Source organism: Equus caballus, chromosome 8, assembly GCF_041296265.1.
Source record: "Equus caballus isolate H_3958 breed thoroughbred chromosome 8, TB-T2T, whole genome shotgun sequence".
NCBI lineage: Eukaryota > Metazoa > Chordata > Mammalia > Perissodactyla > Equidae > Equus > Equus caballus.
Window position 1 is genome coordinate 74,074,073 of NC_091691.1, and position 21,290 is coordinate 74,095,362.

The following is a 21,290-nucleotide window of genomic DNA, read 5'->3' on the forward strand; positions in this document are numbered from 1 at the left end:
GGCCACATATGTAGTTTTAAATGTTCTAGTAGGCACATTTAAATAAGTAAAAAGAAATGGGTGAAATTAATTTTATAACATATTTTATTTAACCTGATATACCCAAAATACTATCATTTATTTCATCATGTAATCAATATAAAAAATTAATGAGATATGGTTTATCCTCTTTTTCATATTAAGTCTTTGAAATCGGGTGTGCATTTTACGATTATAGACAGCACATCTCAATCTGGATACCCACATTTCCAATGCCCAGTAGACACATGTGATGAATGGCTACCATATTGAACAGCCTAGGTCTAGAAAGAGGGCCACTGACCTCTCTGTGATGATGCTGGGGTTCACAGTGACCACATCCGTCTTCACCCCGACATCCATGGTGTACTTCTCCGAGATGGGGGGTAGATTGCATCTGCAAAAGAGGCAAGGCAGCCTGACTGCATGTGGTGAGTCATTCTAGATGGAGCTGGGGAGTGGGCGAGGGTGAGGGTGCAGGGAGGGAAGGGATGGTGACCATTTGAGCAGAGGGATACAGAGGAAGCCAGCTGGGTGGGTTCTCTATGGCCTGAGCATGGAGGGGCAAGTTCGACCCCTTCCTCCACCAACCCTGAGTGGCCCAATGATTGTGGATCCGTGACCCATGAGATCCCATTGCAGCCTCAGCCCAAGTCTCTTGGCTTTAGGCTCTTATTTTCAACTCATCTTCTTTCTCCAGGCTAAAGATGTAAGCAAGGATCCCCAAAGAGATAAGACGGGGCTCTACATAAGGAAGAAGAAATACAGGGACCAGTCTCTAGCTTAGTTAAACAGGGTGAAGTCAATACTGGTCAGCCATGAGCTGTCCTAGTTCCAAGCACTGCTTCTGGAAGGGTAGAACCCAACCAGGGAAGTGGCCACCCAGACAGTCTCACCAACAGACCTGCACGGCCCCTGCGAGTCCTCAGGGTCTTCACATCTGTTATGTCATTTGCTCTCTACACACTTCCCATTCTGCAGATGTGGAGACTGAGGACGTGAGAGGTTCAACCACTTGCCCAAAGGGACAGGGCTGGAGAGGAAGGGACAATCCAGAGCCTGAGGGTCTGCAGGGGTGGGGACTGATCACTTGAAGGGCAGCATTAGGGCGGGGGGATGGGGCACCCCTTGGGGGAGGGGCACAGAGGAAGACGGCCATGGGGGCAGAAGCGGCAGGTGCAGACCCACGGCGATTCTTTTACCGGAAGACAAAGTCGGCGCTGTTGATCTCCCTCCCGCAGCGACTGTTCTTCAGGATGCCCCCGTTGCCCACCACCGCACACTTCTTAAACTGGGATCGGTAGTAGGGCATGTCCTGGGGAGACAGGAGCACAGCTGTCAGAGGCAGTGCCACCCCAGCCTTCACCTGGTGCTCTCACCTCCATCCCCATGTCCACCTCTACTCCTCACGGCCCCCTGAGACAGCCTTGTAGGGAATGTGGGAGAAAAGTGGTTATTCCACTTTGCAGATGAGAAGAGAGGTCGAAAGACTTGTTCTCAGTTCCAGAGGCAATTACAAATGAGCTGGAACGGAAGCCCCGTCTCCACGGCCTTGTTCAATAAGCCCTGGGATGCCTTAGGTTCCCAGTAAGAAGAGTGCAGGTCATGGCTAGCCCTGCTTGCACTGAAGCCCTCGGTTGTCCCAATTCTGGAAGCTCAGCTTCTTATGACTTCTGGTGTGCCTTTTTTAATGGTTAATGCAGATGTTCCGGGGAATGACAGCAGCAGAGATGGGGGCAGGGCCACCCAGGACCAGGGCCCTAAATCTGGCCCTCACCGCTTTCAGCTCAGGGTGAGGTGTGGACCCTCTTCTCCTCCACAGGGAGGACACAGGCCTGGGACAGAAAGGTCATATGGACTGGGACAGGTGCCAGGACTTGGCAGCAATAGGGACAAGAGGCTGGGGGTGTGCAAGCAAGGCCACATCAGGGGAGCAGTGAGAGGCTAGGACTTGGGGTCTCTGCAGAGAACGAGCTCTGAGTGCAGGGGAGCCAGCACTTACCCTGCGTGCTGATGGCATTCGAGAGAGCACCCAGGTGGCCACCTCACAGTGCTTTGTCTTTGTCAACCTTGGCTGGTGGGGTTACCTTGGTCTAGGCCCTGGCTGCCCACAGAGGCTCCCTGGGCATGCTTTCCAGGGGACCACAGGCAAGTTGGCAGGAAAGAGCAAATACTGGCTTGAGAGTTAGGAGACTTGGTTCCACCATGTCCCTATTCTCGGTCATAATCCCCTCCTGGGCAACCCAAGGCAGGTGGAGCTGGGCAGCCACACGCACAGGACAGGAGCACAGACTTGGAGTCAAGGGTAGGGTGACCAAACATCCTGGTTTGCCCAGGTCTGGGGGACTTCGCCCAGGATGCAGGACTCACATTTGGTCAAACTGGGAAAGTCTGGGGCAAACCAGGACTGGGCACACTAGTCAAAAGACCCAAGTTTAACGCTGGTTTCCCCCCGTAATGGGGTGACAAGTTTTTTGAGCTCTCAGTGACTCGGATTTCCATCTGTAAAATTAGGAATAGTGACCTGTGCGTGTCAACGAGAGGGTGTGAAGCAGTTTCTCAAGCTGGCACTATTGACATTTTGGACTAGATCATTCCTTGTCGTCGGGGGCTATCCTATACACTGTAGAATGTTTAGCAGCATCTTTGGCCTCTCCCCACTTGATGCCAAGAGTACGCCTCAGTCATGACAACAAAAATGTCTCCAGACATTGATAAATGTCTGCAAACAGCCCCTGGTTGAGAAGCACTGGTGTAAATGAAAAGCAGATCCAGTGCAGGGCTAGGCCCAGAGGTGTCTCAGCGCAGGGGACCAGGTGGTTGCTAGATGGCCCGAAGGTCCCTCCCATCTCTGACACCCAGGAGGCCGCTGGGCATCTCTCCTCCCAGTGCACAGCAGCTGGCTAGCCCTGCACGAGAGCTGTCCCCATCAGCGCCTCGGGCTTCTCATGGGACCAACTGCCAGACGGAGTCTCATGGAAAATCACACCACGATGGGATCCTCAGGAAGCAGGCTACATCTGAAGGAGACGCTGCATCCATCTGTGGAGACTGTCCTTCTTCAGGGCCCATTTTCCCTGGAGGGACAGGCCCCGGGGCCACGACAGGGAGAACAAGGGTGTCTCATGGCCAGTGGGGGAAACTAGACTGTTTGACTTTTACCACAGAAAGAAAAATAACCAAAGTCACCCTTGAGAGCTCATCAAAGGCTTTTTCTATTCTGTTTCCCAAACTTCTGTAAATCAAAAACTACCTGGGGTACCTTCTGAAAATATACATTCCTGGGATCTACCCCAGAACCACAGACTCCGAACCTCTGGAATCGGGGTAGGAGACCGAGAAGCTGTACTTTTCACAAACCCAGAGAAACACTCAACTTTAGGGAGGTTTGGGAAATACTTCTATGTCATATGCTCTAATTCAGGGGGTGGCAAATTACGGCCCACAGGCCACATCTGACGGGCTGCCTGTTTCTGTACAGCACGCAAGCTAAGAGTGGATTTTATATTTGTACATGCTTGGAAAAAAACCAAAAGAATATTTCGTGACATGTAAAAATTATATAAAATTCAAATTTCAGTGTCTAATAGGAACTAAACTGGGAACAGCCACACTCATTTGTTTATGCGTGTCTAAGGCTGCTTTGTGCTAGAAGGATGAGGGTGAGTAGTTGTGATAGAGACCATATGGCCTGCAGAGCCTAAAATATGTGCTCTCTGGCCTTTCCGGAGAACATTGGCAACCCCAGCTCTAATTCCTTGGTTCTCCGCGGTCCATACCCACAGCCCTCCTTGGACCCATATGTCATATCTGAGCTATGTGTACCCACTGGCAGTACCTGTGTGAAATGTAAGTTCACCCTCTGTCACCAGCCTCATGTTCCAGGCCTTGCAATACCTGCCTCGGAGACATGTCTCGTGTCCCATCGTCCTCCAGCACTGTGACGTGGGAGAGCATGTTTGAGAGCTCCCCACCTTCAGCTCCTCCCCAGGATGCCCCAGGATGCCCAGTCTCACCAGCACATTCTGGTGCGAGTACCAGAACACAGGGAAACCCGGGGCTTCGTTTCCTTGGCACTCCCTGGAGAAGCAGGGCAGCCCAGACCCTCAGATTTCATCCAGAAAGACTGAAGATGCCCCCGCTCAGAATTTCTACACACTGGACCCCCTAAGTCCTGCCCTGGGCCGGCTCTCTCCAGGAGGTGGTTGTGACCACATCCCACGGAGCCTTCCTCCCCTTCAGATGGCAACCATCAGGATCAGCTGAAAATGCAGGCTCCAGGGCTCCTCTCTGAGAGTCTGACGCAGCCACCAGGCCAGAAGTGAGTGCGTGTGCCTGAGCCTCAGTGATCTGAGCAGTTTGCTCATGCGGATCAGTTGCTCTGTGGTCCCTGTGACCAGGAAGCCGCCATGCTGGCCCTGAATGAACAGCCTACCTCCAGACTTCTTATATGTGACAGGAAAAGAATAAACGTCTATTTTCTTTAAGTCTCCGATATTTTAGATTTTCTGTTATAGGCAGCCAAACATATTCCCAGTCTAAAACCCAGTGTTAGAGACAAAGAGACGAGCCCTTGAAGGACATAATAATTGCCCAAGGTCATCCAATACGAGATCAATCTTTCGGTGCCTTGCTTTGTATTGGTTTGTGACTTCTTGTGCACACGTTCTTTGCACATATGTTTTTGCTCTTGTGCCTCCCTTGGGAGGGGGATAAACGCTTAATCACCCTCCCAGATAGCTTCAGGATGTCCTCTGCAAGCAACGCAATAACCAAAATTTTACAACCACTTTCTTGCCAAAAGCCACTCAAATACTAGCCAGTTGGCATTCACTGTGCTAGAAAGAACCCTAGGAACCCCAGAGGACAGTCTACTGAGCCTAAAAGAATAGCCAGCCAGGGCCAGGGCACCTGTGTGCAGAGGACACAGCGCAGTGACGCCAAATCCACGGGCATGGCCACAGAGGGCCACACTGGGTCAGCCCCACCGCCCCACCGAGACCGCCCTGCCCAAAGCGGCACCTTGGGAAACATGCGGAAGATCTCCTGGTTGATGTGGTAGATGCCGCTGGTGTCCACCTCGTACTTGAGCTTCGTCCCCAGGGGAGTGTTCTTCTGGGTGGTGAAGAGGAAGGAGGGGGCGTTACAGCACCTGGACAGAGTGGACCTGCAGGGCAGGAGACAGACGGGGAGAGACTGGTGACACCGGGCAGAGCAAAGCCTCTCAACAAACAGAGGGGTCATGGAACCGAGGCCCCTAGGGGAGACCAGGGAACACCGTCCCCTCCCACCACCCCTAGGCACCCCCACTCCTCTGCTCATGCTGTCCCCTCCCCCTTTGCCCGCCCAATGCCCGGGCCTTTCCTCCTCTGCTGACGCTGACCTCTCAGGGTCTAGCCAGGTTTCTCTCCTGAGCTCCCAGCCACCCCAACCCCACCGATCACACTGGCCTCTGAAGGCCGGGAGCCCAGACTGGGTCCCACCCGCTTCATCATCTGCCAACTCCCGCCCTGCCTGAATGAAAGCCCCTTGATGGCAGGGACCGTGCCTCTCCTGGTCCCACACAATGTCAGTCACATGCACAAGTCTGTTTAACAAGCAGGTCCCCGCGAATTGTGGGATGAATAGCCCTCATTCAGGCTTTCCTCAGGATCTGCTAAGCATTCTACTACTTCCTGGAAACAGGCTGTTTATCCAGCCCCGATGGAAATCCAGCAGGATGCAGAGTTCTTGCTTCGACTCAGCCCCCATGTTAGACTCTGACAGGCATCTACCTGTCTGACGGGGTCACAAAACCAAGACACAAACGGTCAACAAAAACATGCAATACTTCAATCATTTAGAAACTGTCTTAGGAATAGTGTAGGATCAGAAGAAATCGGGATGGTGAGTTGATACTGAATGGCTTCCTACAGAAAGTGGAATCTAGCTTCCAAAAGAAATTTCCAGGAATTCATTATTTAAATCAGTAAAAAGATCCCTGTGGATGTCACTCACGAAAACACTCAAACATGAGCTACAGAAGGGTTAAAGCTCAGATGGTGCAAGCAGGCTTTAAAAAATATCTCCGAGAGAGAATGTGGCCGATGAGGCAGGCTTGGGAGTCAGCCAGGCCAACGAGCCTGACTTTTCTCTTCTCTGCAGCTGGGGTTCCACCCAGCAGTGCATTCTCCATGGCGTGCCGGCCAGGCTTGGTGATGGGCTCGGATCCTGGGGACCCAAAGCCATATGCCGTGGCTTCAGAGGACCTGGACTTGACAAAGGATGCAAACTGCCATCCTCTCATGTCAGGGCTTTGTGCCCATGAGGATCCACTTTCTCCAAAAACAGCAGCAGTGGGCTGAGTGCACAGTGGCCTTCTTTCCTCAACATCGTCTCCCAGCACAGTCACATCCAGTGTCCAGGTGGCCCTGGGAGGAATGGAACCTTCTCTGTGGAGCCCAGATGATGACCACTATCAAAAGCTGAAGAGGAGCTTTCTAGAAAGTTCACACCCAAAGTCTGGGATGGAAACTTGGCCTGCCAACTGTGGCAAGAGGACTGAGTTCTAGTTTCTGCTCTGTCCCCACCAGCCATGGGGCTCTGAGCAGGTCTCTTCCCCTCTCTGGGCCTCAGTTTCCTCATCTGTAGAATGCAGGTTTGGCTCCTCCACCTCTGACCCTCTGTAATTCTGTGACTCCAAGTTGCCAAAGCCAGGAAGGTTTTACAAATTATCTTTTATGACTTAATCTCTTACAGGGACCTCACTGGAGAGCTTAGCTGGCTGCTGGTCCCAGAAAGTGGTCTTTCCTGTGGATGGTTTCAGAATGTGACTGAGGCTTCCCAGAGGGGAGGCCAGAAGCCCGGCCAGGCAGGGGTCATGGGTCAGCATCACAAACTAGTAACTGGTCCATTTAGCTTTGCTGGTCCAGAAACTCAATCTTGTCAATCCACTGGAGAAAACCCCATTGAGGGAGACTGACTTATACTAGCCAAGCTCACAAGTGACTGATATATAAGCCAGAATGCCAATGTGTCTATTTGTAAGCAGGAAGGTGGCGGAATACTTCAGTTACAGGATTCCTTTCCTGTCACTGGAATACTCCTCCCTGTCTTCTGGCACGCTCTTCCACCGCATCCCACATCACTGCACCAGGTTCTTGAGAACCCGAATTAAGAATCTCATCATTGTTCAATGAACTAGTAATAAGAACAAAGGCAGGCAACCGACTAGCCTTAAAGGTCTTTCCATTTAGAGCTGACCTGATGTCAGCTCCCTTTCCCACACCTGAAACCGCTCCCAACCTCCACCCCCAGCTCCAGAAGGGTCTCCGCAAGCCCAAAGCCTCTCCCCCCGAGAGTGCTCACTGATCCCTGCCAAAGGCTCCCACCCTCATCCCTGTTTTCTCTTGCCACGTCATCTTCCTGTTGCTTCATTATTTCCTTATATACGTGAACCCCACCGATAAGGCCTCTCTCCAGCTCTCGGCCTGGACAACATCCTCTTGCGTCTCACTGACCTCGTCCATGCCGAGTGTCTGTCAGCCTCAGTGCGCTCAGGCCCCACGGGCCCCCAGGGGCATCTGCTGCACAGCCCCCACGGTGACACTCCTAAGGGGCGGATTCAGGGCTGCACTTGCCGCACAGATCTTGGACCTCTTCCCGCTCTTCCAGCACTTTGCTCAAGTTCACGTTCTACTTTTATGACAGATGGGTCTCTGCAAACTACTGTCAGGCCGTAGGTGGGTTTCCACAGTCTCACAGAGGCCTCTGGTTTGGGGCTGCTGGCACCTGCTCTTCAGGGATCATCACTTTAAACACTCACATTTCTAAAAATGTACTTACTTTGGATGAAAGAGTAAAGAAGATGTGGTATACATATACAACGGAATACTACTCAGCCATAAAGAAGATGAAATCTTGCCATTTGCGACATGGGTGGACCTTGAGGGTGTTACGCTAAGCAAAATCAGTCAGATGGAGAAAGACAAATACTGTATGATCCCCCTCATGTGTGGAAGATAAACAAACAAACACAGAATAGACTGGTGGTTACCAGAGGGGAAGTGTGCAGGGGGAGAGCAAAAGGGGTAAAGGGGCGCATGTCTACGGTGACAGAGGGCAACTAGACTTTTGGTGGTAAACACACAGCAGTCTATACAGAAGTCAAAATATGATGATGTACACCTGAGACTTATATAATGTTATAAACCAATGTGACCTCAACAAAATAAATAAATACATAAAAATAAAAATAAAAACGTAGCACTTAAATCTATTACTCGGTCTCTAGACTCGGCCTGGAATTGCAGCAAACCGGAACAAATGACTAATGAAGAAAATACAAAATCCTTACTGTGATTTGCTTTTCACAGCCTCGCGGGCAGGATTCCTTCAGGCTGAGAGCTCCCCAGTACATTTAAACTATGACCTGACTTGCCAAAATCCAGTTTACCCACACATTCCCAAGAGCCTACGAATTTCATTAAATAGGGTCTACCTGCACTAAATAATACCATAAACTCAGAGAATTTTAGAGATGGAGAGGACCCTCTGGTTCACCATTAATCAAAAAGAATTTCTGGGCTTCTGCTAGCTGCTTAGCTCTCAAAGACAGGAGAACTTTAACATACAGCTGTTGCTTCTTGGGCAAAAAATAATCTGCAGCAGGGCTCAAACATCCATATAGGCTGCAAGACCCCAAGTGGCCCGAGAAGGAAGGAGAGGGCTGCTGAGTGAGAGCCGCTGCCCCAGTGGTGGGCAGGGGAACGGGGTGAGACCATGCAAGGTGCTCCAGGTGCCTTAACATGCACAGACCTGCAGGAGACCTTGAGTCAATCACTGTTATGAGTCTCAGTCAACCTCAAATGTACTGGAGATGACACCACCAACCTTGCAAGGCTGCTGCAAGGACTAAGGGCGAGAAAGTAGGGGACAGCACCTAGCAGGTGCCACCTCAGCCTGTAGACTGAGCCAACACCTCCCCACGGCCCAGATGCCAAAGCCCAATCAGAACCAGCTCTGGGGAAGATGCGCCTAGGGGCTGGGCCTGGCAGGACAAGGAGGATCTGAAGAGGCGGCAAGAGGAGAACCCCACGAGTAGAAGGGCTGGGAAGGACAGACGCATCGCAGGTACTTGAACTGGTTGGCTTCAGAGATGTTCATCGCCCATTTGCACATCTGGAGGCTCTTCCACCTGTCGAACAGCTCCGACTGCTTCACCCTGTGGGAGGGGAAGACAGAAGAGTGCATGAAAGGCCAAGCTGGACTAGGTGTCCTCATTCCCAAACATGCTCCCGTCCTGCTCCCCCATATGCCAAATCCTGGGCTGGTCCTTTGTATTTTCTTATTTTCTATATTCTTGATGCTCTCACACCTGGGGCCTTGCTAATTCCTAGAGATAGCAAACAACTCTTCTGCAAGCACACCTTTCACAGGCAAGCCAAACAATTCAGAGGCCATGCTCTCAACCTCCTTTAACAACTGAGCCACTAGCCCCTGCCCTCATCATCACACAACTAGGGGCAGTCCCTATGTCCCAGAGCCCTCCAAAATTATTCATCCCAACCAATCCTAAGCCTGTCTGCCCTGCTTTTCCCATTCCTTCCCACAAAAACCATAATAGAAGGCTCTCGCCTGTGCTTTTTTCTCCTCCTGGCCATCCCTGGTGCTTCCCCATGTGGCCCTGCCTGGCCTGCCATGCCTCCTGTCTCTAGGGATCTGTGAGTATAAGAACTTCTTCCTTCTTGATATCATTTCTGTGTCTGTGTGTCTCACATATCTGATTAAAACAAATCCCGGGTACACTTTAAAACATTCTTCCTCGCACGCCCACCGCCCAGGGCCTGCACAGTTCTCCCAGGAGCATCTGTCTATAAAGGGCGTGAGATCACTTCCCTAACGGGCTCATTGCAAGGGCACACCCTTCTCTGCTGCTAAAATGACAATTTCATATAGTTTAACCAAATTTTCTTTTGAAAAAGGGAGAACTCACAGTCACATATATTTGGAGAAAGCTGGGTTTAATAAAGTTAAGTGTTTTTCTTTACTGCAGAATTTCTCAGATCCTTTAGTATATTCTCAAATATTGTGAATTTCCAAGAAAGGATATCATATGCGTCATTTCCCAAAGGTATTGGATCATGGAACCCTTTCTCCATTGAATAGTTCATCAGACTGGGGTTCCTCGGAAACACAGGGAAATGCTGGACAGATCAGAATTTCCTTAAAGGACAGCCATGACTTCTCTCTCTTGACCACCCACAGTCCCCACCCCAGGGCCTAGCATTCTGTAACTGTGTAGGGTCACCTAGCTGTGGACCAGTTCAGAAGCTGGCTGGTCTTGGGTGCTGGGGCAGAGAGCAGCCCTTTAAAGAAGGTCATGAATGGGGAAGTGACCAGCCCCCAGGAGCTGAGCGTTATCAAAAACTATTATAACAATGGTTCTTACTCTGGATCCACTGAAGGGCTTAAGGGAACCCATGACTCTCAGAATTACAGGAAAAATCTCAAGTCTATCCACCCATGTGCACATCTTGGGGAGAATCTGAAGTTTTCATCAACTTCCCAAAGGCCTCCCTGCTTCCAAAAAAAAGGTAAATACTCACTTAACTGTAAGGTAAAAACTAGGTTCATTCTGCAGAGCTGAGTCCCTGTGTTTAATTGGAGGGGAAAATAGTTGTTCCCATACAGGGCAAGCCTCACCTCTGGAGGGAACACAGGACTGGTGTGGGAGGGCTGATTGCAGGAAGAGTCATACAGGACAGCGACTAAGTACATAGATTTTGGAAGCAGAGGGGAACTTGGGCCTTAGACCCAGTTCAGACACCTCCTAACTATGGGACCTGCTTGGCAGCTTTAAAGAGCTGGAAGGAGCCCTCCTCTCATCCTCACCCTTCCTCCTGGCTTTCCCAAACCTCCCACAGCAGCTCTCACCTCTCGAGCTCCCGTCACATGGGAGGAGAGGTGGCGTTCCACAGCAGCGCCCAGCTAACCCACCCCTTCCCTCCTCTGTTCCCTGCAACCCACAGGCCCCTGGAGCAGCACCCCACATGGCCAATGCTCAAACACCTCCTGGAAACACAGCCCTGGTAACACTGCAGGCCGGGCCCCAAGTTCAACTGTTACCAGTGTCTGGGTCACACACTGGACCAAGTTCGGGGCCTGGACACCCAGCGTTGAATCCTGGCTCCAGCCCCAACTTGCAATGTGACCTTGAACAAGTCATTTAATCTCTCTGAGATCTGCTGCTTTATCTGTAAGATGGATACAATAAACTCTGCCTGCCAATCCCAAAGGTTGTCAGAAAGATCCAACGAGATAGTATGTGTAAAAATATTTTACATTTTATAAATAGCTCTACAAATGCAGAGATCATCTTTAAAGATGAAGGGTTGACCCCAGGCACTTATCTCCTTTCTCCCAAGACACCACTAACATTCCAGAAGAGGAATAAAAGAGGTATAAACCTACCAGCTGAAGAGAATGATGGGGGTGGGGGGTCTCAGTGGAAAAGAGATTTCAACAAGTGTGTGGAAGGAGGGGGAGTGACAGAAGGAGGGATGACACGGCCCAGAGACAGAGCCGATCTGCATGGAAAATGTTAAAGGGGGGTGGAGGGTGGGGAAGGGACATGGTGCTGAAAATGAGGATCAGTTTCAAGTCCATATCCAGAAGGGTCAAGCCCACCCCTTGAGCCAAATATATAAGCAGCCAAATATTTAACGTCCAGCAGAGGGAGAAGGAGGATTGAGTGAGACCTTCAGTTTTTCCTGCCTAAAAGAATTATCATCCCCAGAGAAAAGATCTGGGCATTCTAGCAGAAAAAGGGCCAGCAGCATGTTGAACAACCACCCTCAAGGAAGGCCTGCAGGCAGAGAGTTTCTATCAGCTTTGTATTGTTTAAATTTAAATAGATAGAATAGATAATCAAGGGTCACCCGGCCAACCTGAAGGAAACAAACCAGGATAAACCATCAGACAAAATGACCACAGAGAAAACTATTGGAGGAACAAAATAGAACTTGAAAATATTCTACTTAGTGACCCCAGAGATAGTCAAGAAGCCATGACATCCTTAAAATAAGAAGAGACTGCTCTGAGAACAAAGAAAGAGCTCTGGGGGCAGGGGGGAAGTTCATGAGGAGCTGGAAGATAAAGTCAAGGAATTTTCTCAAAGAGTAGAAGCAAAGGACAAAGAGAGAGAAAAGATGAGACTAAAAGATATGAGTGCTAGAGGAGCGATCCAGCAGATCCAGTACACAACTCTTAAATGTACTAGAAAGAGAAGTTGAGAAAAATGGAGAGGAGGAAGTATAAAGAAATGCAAGAGTGAGTTCAAGACTTTGAACATGAGCCCCAGATTGAGAGGTCCCAAGGGGTGTCTCTCCTGAGGCACACCAGTGGGACATTTCAGAACTGTCATGATCCGAAAAGACTGCAGAAAGACAAAAACAGGTCACATCTAAGGAACAAGTAGAATCCTGCTCGTATAGCCCTGGACGCTAGAAGATGATGCAGAAGGTATTCAGCATTCCAGGGGAAAATGATTTTCACTTAAAATACCAACCCCACCAAACCAACAAAGAAGTATAAGGGAAGAATTAAGTCATTTAGACACAGAAGGACTCAAAATCTTATCTCCCACCCATCATCTTGGGCGAATTTACTTGAAGATAGGTGGAAGCAAAATGAAGGAGTAAACCAAAAAAGAAGCAGCTATGGGTTCTAGCAAAGGTGAATCTGACTTAAGGAGCAGAGAAGGAGGGCCAGGACAACGGCATGCGACCCACCGAGGTTGGAGCAAGAGGATGACGGGAAACTCGTGGGGGAAATGCCTGGTCGATGAGGACGCAGGAAAAAAAATAGGACATCATAGAGACAAAGTTCAATGAGAAAAAGATGTCTAGAAGCTCCAGAAAAAAAAAATTACAAGAAAGGAGATGGAATCATTATTTTCTGATCTTCAAATTTTAGAGTAACCTATAGAGAAAACCCAAGAGAGACTTGTTATGCTTACAAATAGAATGCAAATGTTATCAGCCTTGACGTTTTAAAAGTAAACTCATGGATCACTGAAGCCAGAAGCTGGAACTAAAAGGTCAGAGTAATTTTAATAGCCTCATCTTACAAACCACAGGGTCAAGAGATACTGCCTATATTTGGCAGAACAAGAAATAGGTTACTCAGGCAATCTATAGATATAGCCACTGAAAATAGCAATACCCCTCAACCGGGAAAAGTAGGGAGGGGGATGGCTGTGGTGGAGGGAGTTGAATCCTCACTTGCAAAAGCAGAATGTCGGTGAACACTGTGTGAAAGCGGGAAGTCTAGAAACAGCAGCATGTGTGTGCTACTGAGATGTATGGAGGTACTCACCAGAGGAAACAGCTAGTAGTTGAAAGGAGCAGGGCTGGGGAAGACGGTGTGGGCAGGTGACTACTGCTTTTTATTAATGTCAGGGATACGTTCTGAGAAATGCGTTGTTAAGCGATTTCATCGCTGTGCGAACATCATAGTGTGCACTTACACAAACCTAGATGCTATAGCCTACTACACACTAGGCTCTATGGTACTTATCTTATACGACCACCTTGGTACGTGCCGTCCACCGTTGACTGAAACGTCGTTATGTGGTGTTTGACTATATCATAAGCTTTTGTGGTCTACTTGATTTTTCTAGCCATGTGCAAGAGATGGTAACAAATTACCCTTCTTCTTTCTCCTTTTTCTTCCGTGGCCTCCTGTTTCCACCCAGGTCTCATCCACTTCCTCCATCCATTCATCCATTTAACAAAAGCATCCTGAAACTGTGCAGGGTGAGACTCTGGGACTCAGAGATACCCGGGAATGAAGGGGCCTCCCAGCCTGGTGAGCACAGCCCAGCCGGCCTGGTGCCCAGCCTCTCTCCTAGTCTCAATGCCAGGCTCGGTGCATGGTTCTCTGCCCCAGAAAGATGGGGAAGGGATGGCAGGAGAGGCCCCGGGTGTGAGCACAGGTAGCAAGTGGTTTAAAAATAGAGGCTCTAGAATGATTAAAATTAAGCATAAATAAATTTATTAAGCATTAGTGACAATGCGTTTTCATAATAAATCATCATAGAGTAATTCCTCATATATCTGACATTGTCAGAGAACAAGGCTTTTTCCATGTGGGCATTTTCTGCCCAACCGATCTTTACCATTGATTTGAGCATTTTGGATCAGAATCATTCCCAGATGAATAACACACCTCCCTGTGTCCTCAGACAGAATGCCAGCTGACATCCGTGAGCCTGAAGGGCCTTGGGGCACATCCGTCCAGCCCCCTCCATTCACAGATGGGGATTTAACCTTTTCCTGATGACTCAGAGTCTCCAGCATGAGCACTGCTCACAGCTCTGGGCCGGAGCACAGCAAAGTCCACAGATGCCCAGGTGGTGTCAGAACCACTCAGATCAGAGGCCGGCCTCTGGGCTCTCTGATTTCAGCCCTGGAGGACCGAATGACCCTCAGCTTTAGGACTCACAAAAAAGGCACTGGGCTCGCCACTCCCGATGACCCACTAGGCTCACATGCCGATGCCCCGTAAGCAGGTCCAGCTTTTCCTCTCCTCTCAGACCCCCATCACCACTGCCCAGACTCCCATGGCCTGGGGACCACAGGGAGGGCCAGTGCCAAGGAAGAGACAGGGTGGTGCAAGGCCCAGAAGTCACCAGCAGGAATGGTTACTCAGCTCAGGAGCCAGAGGGCCTGCCTGAAAGGCAGAGATGAGAACTAAAGACAAACATGCAGATGACCAAATGCCACCAACACGAGTGGGACAAGGGACAAAGGGTGGGCACAGATCGTGGGGAAATATGAGGTTCTCCATCCCACCCCACAATGTTTGTGATTAGGGCCCAGGTAATTTCTAACTTCATCCCTAAATGGAAGCTGTGATAGGGACTATTACGGGCTGAACTGTGTGTCCCTCAACATTCATAGGTTGAAGTCCTAACCCCCAATATCTCAGAAGGTGACTGTATTTGGAGAGCAGGTCTTTAAGGAGGTAGTCAAGATAAAATGACATCCTTAGAAGGGCTCTAATCCAATATGACTGATATCCTTATAACAAGAGGAAATTAGGACACAGACAGGTGCAGAAGGAAGTCCGCGTGAAGGCAGATGGAGAAGGCAGCCGTCTGCAAGGCAAGGAGAGAGGCCTCAGGAGACACCAAGCTGCCGGCTCCTTCATCTCAGACTGCCAGCCTCTGGAACTCTGAGAAAATAAAGTTCTGTTGTGTAAGTCCCCAGTCTGTGGTCCTCTGTCATGGCAGCCCTAGCAAACTAGCACAGGGACTAACACTGACATACAGAAAACACGTGCGTGGAGGTATGGGCAGGTACAAAGAAGGATGCCTCGTTTATGGCATCGCTCAGATCTTCCTGTCTAGACCTAGAAGTAACCATGGAGAAGCTATGTGCATTTTATAATTTAAAAAACTCTAAGGTATATGCTCAACGAGCATGCTCCGGCTTTCCACAGTGACACATGTAAGGGCCTGAGATCTTTGAATCCTGAGAAAAGATCAAGGCTCTCTGCTTATGAGCTTATGAATCTGGCTCCTGCCTGAGGTCCAGGTGGCCATCTTCATCACTAAGTCATAACTCCTCAGCGGAGTGTATGAAACTCCTGTCACGTCACACCCTCCCACCACCACCTGCTTACAGCCCACCCACAGGTCCCCAGTGCCCTCAGATAAAGATAAAATCTAAGGCCTGTCTGCACTGCAAGCCCACCAGGTCTGGCCCTTGGCTGTCCCTCTAGCAACATGGCTTCTGTGTCCCTCTTCACGCTGGCATTCAAGCTGCCCTGGCCCTCAGAGCCTGGACACAGCAGGCTCCCCCCTGGCTCAGGGCCTTTGCACAAACTGTTCCCTCAGTCTGGGATCCTCCTAGCCTAGTTAACTCCTACGGCCCTTCTGATGGAGCTCCAGCATCCCTTCCTCAGAGGAGCCGTGCCTGACAACCCCTCCCCACCCCAGCCCTCGCGAAGGTCCCTGTCATCCCCTTGTCTCCACAGGGTGACTGGTTATTACTGTCCGCCTCCCGCGCTGGGCTGTAAGCTCCACGAGGGCTGAACGACGGTGTGTGCTCAGCCAGGGTTGGGCGGGGTTGGCGGGAGGGTGCACTGTCCCACGTGTTTATCTCCAGACAATGTACAGAGACCCTGGGTCAGGACAGGGACCCCAAACAACGCAGCTAACCCTAGCTGGACATAGGTCTTATCCTTAGGGCTGTCCTGCAGCTGCTAAGCTTACAGATCTGAATGACAGCCCAGCAAAACTGCCGCTGCTGGTTCCAGAAAGGAAAGAACAGAGAAGGAAGGAGGGGAGGGAGGCATATCAGTATTTATTGAGCACCTGTTGTGCGTGCTGGTATGGATGTAGACTGGTGGGCTATCCGCTTTCACATACGCTATTGGAGCTAGTCTTTATGGCAACACTTAAAAGCTAGGTAATAGTGCCCCCATTTTTATAAAAAAGGAAAGGCTCAGAGAGGTTAAGTAATTAGAACAAAGATACAGAGCTGGTAAAGCCCAGAGTCAGCTGCGGATCCCAGGTCTGCCTGACTCCAAGGCCCACACTACCTGGAAATCATGTCAAATGTCTAAAGGAGCAACGGCTCCTGCCTGTGGGCCGTGGACAGTGGTCCCAGGATCATGTCAGGGGCCCATGGACCCACGTGAGCACCCAAAACGGCCCGACCCTGAATAAGCTCTATTTCTTCCACATCTAGATATAACTGTTTTCAAATAAACACACGTTTTGTCATGATTAATACAACACAAATTCCTCTGAATGGGTTTCCTGAATTCCTGCCAGTCCTGTGAGGGAGGGAAAGCTGGGGTAGGCGCACACACAGCACGTAATGCACTCTTCCTCCCACAGACTGTAAAAGAGCCATAGGTGATATGATGCTGAGTGGGGAGGGGTGAGCACAGTGCTGTTTGTGCAAAAAAAAAAAAAAAAAAAGTGGGGCCAGCCCCAGGGCATAGTGGTTAAGTTCTTGTGCTCTGCTTTGCTGGGCCCACATTCGCGGGTTCAGATCCCGGGTGTAGACCTACACCCATCAGCCACGCTGTGGCAGCAATCCACATACAAAATAGAGGAAGACTGGCATAGATGTTAGCTCAGGGCTAATTTTCCTTAAGCAAAAAAAGAGGAGGATTGGCAACTGACGTTAGCTCAGGGCGAATCTTCCTCAGCAAAAAAAAAAAAAAAAAAAAAAAAAAAGTAAGGAATAGCCATACAAGGGTGCTGGCTTACGCATGGAGTCTCTGGAAGGATGCACGAGGATAGATCAGCTGCCTCTGAGGAGAAGTGGGGGGCTGTGGGAGGGGAATTTTCACTGTACACTTTTTTGTACCACTTGAATGTTGTATCATTTAAATAATTTACAAATTTTATTAAAAATTTACAAATTTTTAATGAATAACATTTTTAAAAGCGCATAGCAAGAGGATAGTGCTTAACCCTCAGCTGAAGTACTAAATTTCAGGTGAGATGCTCCTGTGCCCTCTTGGATTTCTGTACAAGAGGAACCCAGTGATGACTATCGCAGAGACTGGTAATTGAGCTGGGGGCTGAAATGCCCAGTCAGCAGAGGGGACCTTGCAAATCTGGCCCTTTTTCATAAAACACGCACAATCATCCTGCTCCGGCCCTCCAGGGCTTTCCAAATGCCAGGGCCCCGGGGGAAGCAGACCTAATTCTTGCTCTATCGGGATCCACCACGCTTTCCGTTTCCTTCTGCCCTGCCCCACCGGGTCCCCGCCCTGCCCAAGAGGACATGCACCACTGTGCACCCAGCCCCCAGCACCCACCCCAGCCACACTCACATGGACAGCACCTTCACTTCCAGGATTTCGTGCCTCAGCTCCAGGCATCTTGTGGAGTTGTATTCAAAGGGGCCCTCGTAAAAATCAAAGTACCTGGGAATCAACAGGGACAGAGGTTACTAGGCAGAGAAGCTGGCCGGACTTTCGGGAGCCTGCTGGGGCCCTTTGGAGGATCTGTTCTGGTCAAGTTAATAGAGCAAACCAGCCCTACCCCAGCAGATGAGCTGGTGGGGGCTCTGGGACCGCTGTGGCCCTCTGGCTCCATCACTGGGGGCCACTTACCCACAGCACCCCACTACCCTGGGAGTGTAAGCCTTTACGGGGTGTGAACCATTTCAGCAAATCATGACATTCAGAAGAGGTCTGGTTCCAAGTTGGCGGCCGCGAAGGAGAGGGAAGGAGGACCCCCCCCGCCCCCACCCCCCCCCCCCCCCGCCCCGTGCACGTTCCGGCTCTCGCTCCTCCCATGATCAGAGTCACCGAGGCGGCCGCCCTGGGAGTCGGGCAGTGGGGCGGCTGCCTTCAGCCGGTCCTGCCCTCTCCTGCCCATCTCCTCCTATCTCCTCCTCTTGGGAAAGCATCACACAGTGACAGCCACAAGCATAGCTGAGATGTCTACCGCTTCTCCTTCTGTACAAGCATTTCCATTTCCATTAGCTCCCCGGATCCTCATGCTCGCGCTGTGACTAGGTGAGACTGACATTTCCTTTGCCCCATTTGGCAGCTGAGAAAACTCAGGCTAAACTGATGGAGCTCCAGGTCACACTGTCAGTGTAGGGCAGGGCCAGCTCGGTCCAGGTCCCGCTGCAGAGGAGCCCAAGCCCTTTCCCACTTCAGGGTCACTTCTGCAGCTCCATGCAGAATAACAATACCAATTTCAGCCAACGCTTGCTGAGCCCTCACCACGGGCGAAGCACTTGACGTGGATGCCTTCACTTTTAATCTTTATAACCAGCCTACAAGGAAAGTGATCGTCATCGGCACCAGAACAGGTCCGGGAGTTAACTCACTTGCCCAGAGCCATACAGATGGTAGGTGGCAGAACTGGGACGTGAACCTGCACATTGACTCAAGGCTGCTCTTGTCCACTCACTTACAAGAACAGCTGGCCTCCCACAGCCACATCTGACAGTTCGTACCAGCCCGGGGAAGGAGGAGCATCCGCCTGACTGGGAGGGTGGGTGGAGGGCTCCCTCAGACATAAAACACAGCAGTTCACGGCTGGGCTTGGGCACAGAGGCAGCGGGGGGCTTCCCAGGGCAGGAGCCAGGGGCACCCTCTCCTCACAGCCTCATTTTCTGGAGCTTGTTCGAAAGAGCCTGGGGCACACGAAGCTGGGAGGGTTGGATCCCACGACAGCCTCAACACCAGAGAATCAAGAAGCCTGCAGAGTCAAACCACCCCAAACTTGGGGTCATTGGCCTCGCGACAGATAGCCCTGGAGAATCTGAAGGGGGAGTGGCACCCTGCGAGTCATGACCAAGGATTCAAAATAAAGTCATTCCTCAAGCATTTCCCAGAAACCTTCCCCCAATGCGGTAGCAGCCCCTTCCCGTGAATTCTCACATGCCTGCCTTCGTGTACAAACTCAAGTATGTGCTGCTTTAGAAACACAAAGACATTTTACCCAATAAATTGGCTGCTGTTAAAATATTTGTATTTTAAATAAACTTTTAAATTTCATGTTTAATACTTTTTAAAATATTTTATTTATAAATATTTATTCTTAATAATTTTAACATAACATAATAGCTAATCTTTAAAGTATTGTAATTATATATTTAGGTAATTTGAAATAATATTTCAAAATATTAAAACATTTTATACAAGTTGGCTCCTATTTACAAAATAAGTTGGCTCCTTGTTCTTGTGTCACAAAAGAATTGAAATGGAGTTAATGAGAACTAGGCATTGAAGATCCCCAAAATATCACTGTCACCTTTTTCCCTATTCCCCTTGTGCTTTGGAACGCCTTTCTCTGTCTTTTTCACCTGGCAAACTCCTATTTGATCCTTCAGTACCTAGCTCAAATGCCTTCACTTCTGGGAAGTCTTCTCTGACCCCAACCTCAAGAGTCCCTCTGTACACTAGGTCTTAATTAGAGCAAATAATATTGCATTATAACAGTCTGTTTATATACCTGTCTCCCCTTCTAAACTGTGAGTATCTCAAACACAGCCACTCTCCCTTTGTTCTATCTGTACCTTCTCTTCCACAGAAGCTGGGAAGCTAAAACCTACATTTCCCAGACTCCCTTGCAGCTAGGGTTCTGGATGCAACTTAGGTTGAACCAGTCAGAAGCATTTGCATGCGACTTTGATTCAGAGCTGTGTTACAGAAGAAGAATGACAAGGCTTAAGGCATTGTTTTGCTGGTGCAGAATGTGGCAGAGGTGGCATGGCTCTTGGAAACTGCAGTGGTGGCAGCACCTTCCTGATGATATCAGAGGCAGAAGTGTTCACAGTGACCTCACTTCACAAGGCAGATGGGGGAGGTGTTCCTGGAAGCTCAGCCTAGGGTCTTTCTTCAACTTTCCGAAAGATTCTGAGCTAGCGGTACCTTTAATAAATCCCCTTCTGCTTTAACTAGCTAAAGTGGATTCTTTTATCTGCAGCTAGGAACAAGGGTCACCCTGGGGCCCCCCAAAAACCCCACGAGCTTGGCTCTAACTCATGTCGTTTTCCAGTCACACAACAGTGAGTGAGGTCTGGTGTCTTATCACAGAGATCATCTTTTGCAACCAGAATTTAAGCCCTTTGGAATCCACTGGGTCATCTGAAGCCATGACCTCAGGCTGCAACCAAGAAAAGCTCCAGATTCAAATGCTGCCAGAGAGAATTAGGAGAAGCCTTATCCTAGAGTTCTCAGGGAGTGGGGAGACTAGCAGACACACCTCAGATGTGCCTCTAAACCAGCTGTGTGACTTTGGGTAAATCACTTCCCCTCTCTGGGCCCCTTCTGTCTCCTCCTTGAAACAATCTGTTTGAACTAGGTGACATCTAAAGGCCCACCCAGCACTAAAATACAATCCCAAGCTTCCCTCAGGGCTTCCCACTCACTACCCAAGCCAGAAGGACACCATGAATTAATGATCCACAGCAAACAGAAGGAAGAAACTCTCAAAGGAAGTTAAAACCAAGCAGCACCTCCCTTCGATCAGCCAGCCCTCCACTGCCTCTGCAAGGCTGTCCCTGCCTTACCTCCGCCAGCCTCCACTCGGTCTGCCTTTCTCCTGAATCCCCAGCATCCCTCATATACCCTACTAGGCAGGACAGCGATTCCAGATGGCCCTGTGCTGTGTGTTTGGTGGCCATCAGGTAGAGAGGCTTCCAGAACTGGGTTGACATCCCTTCTCTGCCCCTCATTAGCCACCTTAGGCCCATGATTTTTCTGAGCTTTAGTTTCCTCATCTGTAAAATCAGCATTAAAAATGT

The 21,290-nt window shown here is 49.9% G+C and overlaps 1 protein-coding gene across 2 annotated transcripts in view; it reads right to left on the reverse strand.

Annotated features, from left to right (window-relative positions):
* ST8SIA5 (ST8 alpha-N-acetyl-neuraminide alpha-2,8-sialyltransferase 5) overlaps positions 1–21,290 on the reverse strand; it is a 70,235-nt gene that overhangs the window by 11,777 nt on the left and 37,168 nt on the right. For both annotated transcript variants that reach the window (XM_023647744.2, XM_023647743.2), the window contains 5 exons: positions 17,857–17,949; positions 9,134–9,220; positions 5,041–5,185; positions 1,221–1,333; positions 323–415 (listed from right to left, as the gene is read on the reverse strand). In XM_023647744.2, the coding sequence (XP_023503512.1) occupies positions 323–415; positions 1,221–1,333; positions 5,041–5,185; positions 9,134–9,220; positions 17,857–17,949 (531 nt within the window). The remainder of the gene's footprint in view (positions 1–322; positions 416–1,220; positions 1,334–5,040; positions 5,186–9,133; positions 9,221–17,856; positions 17,950–21,290) is intronic.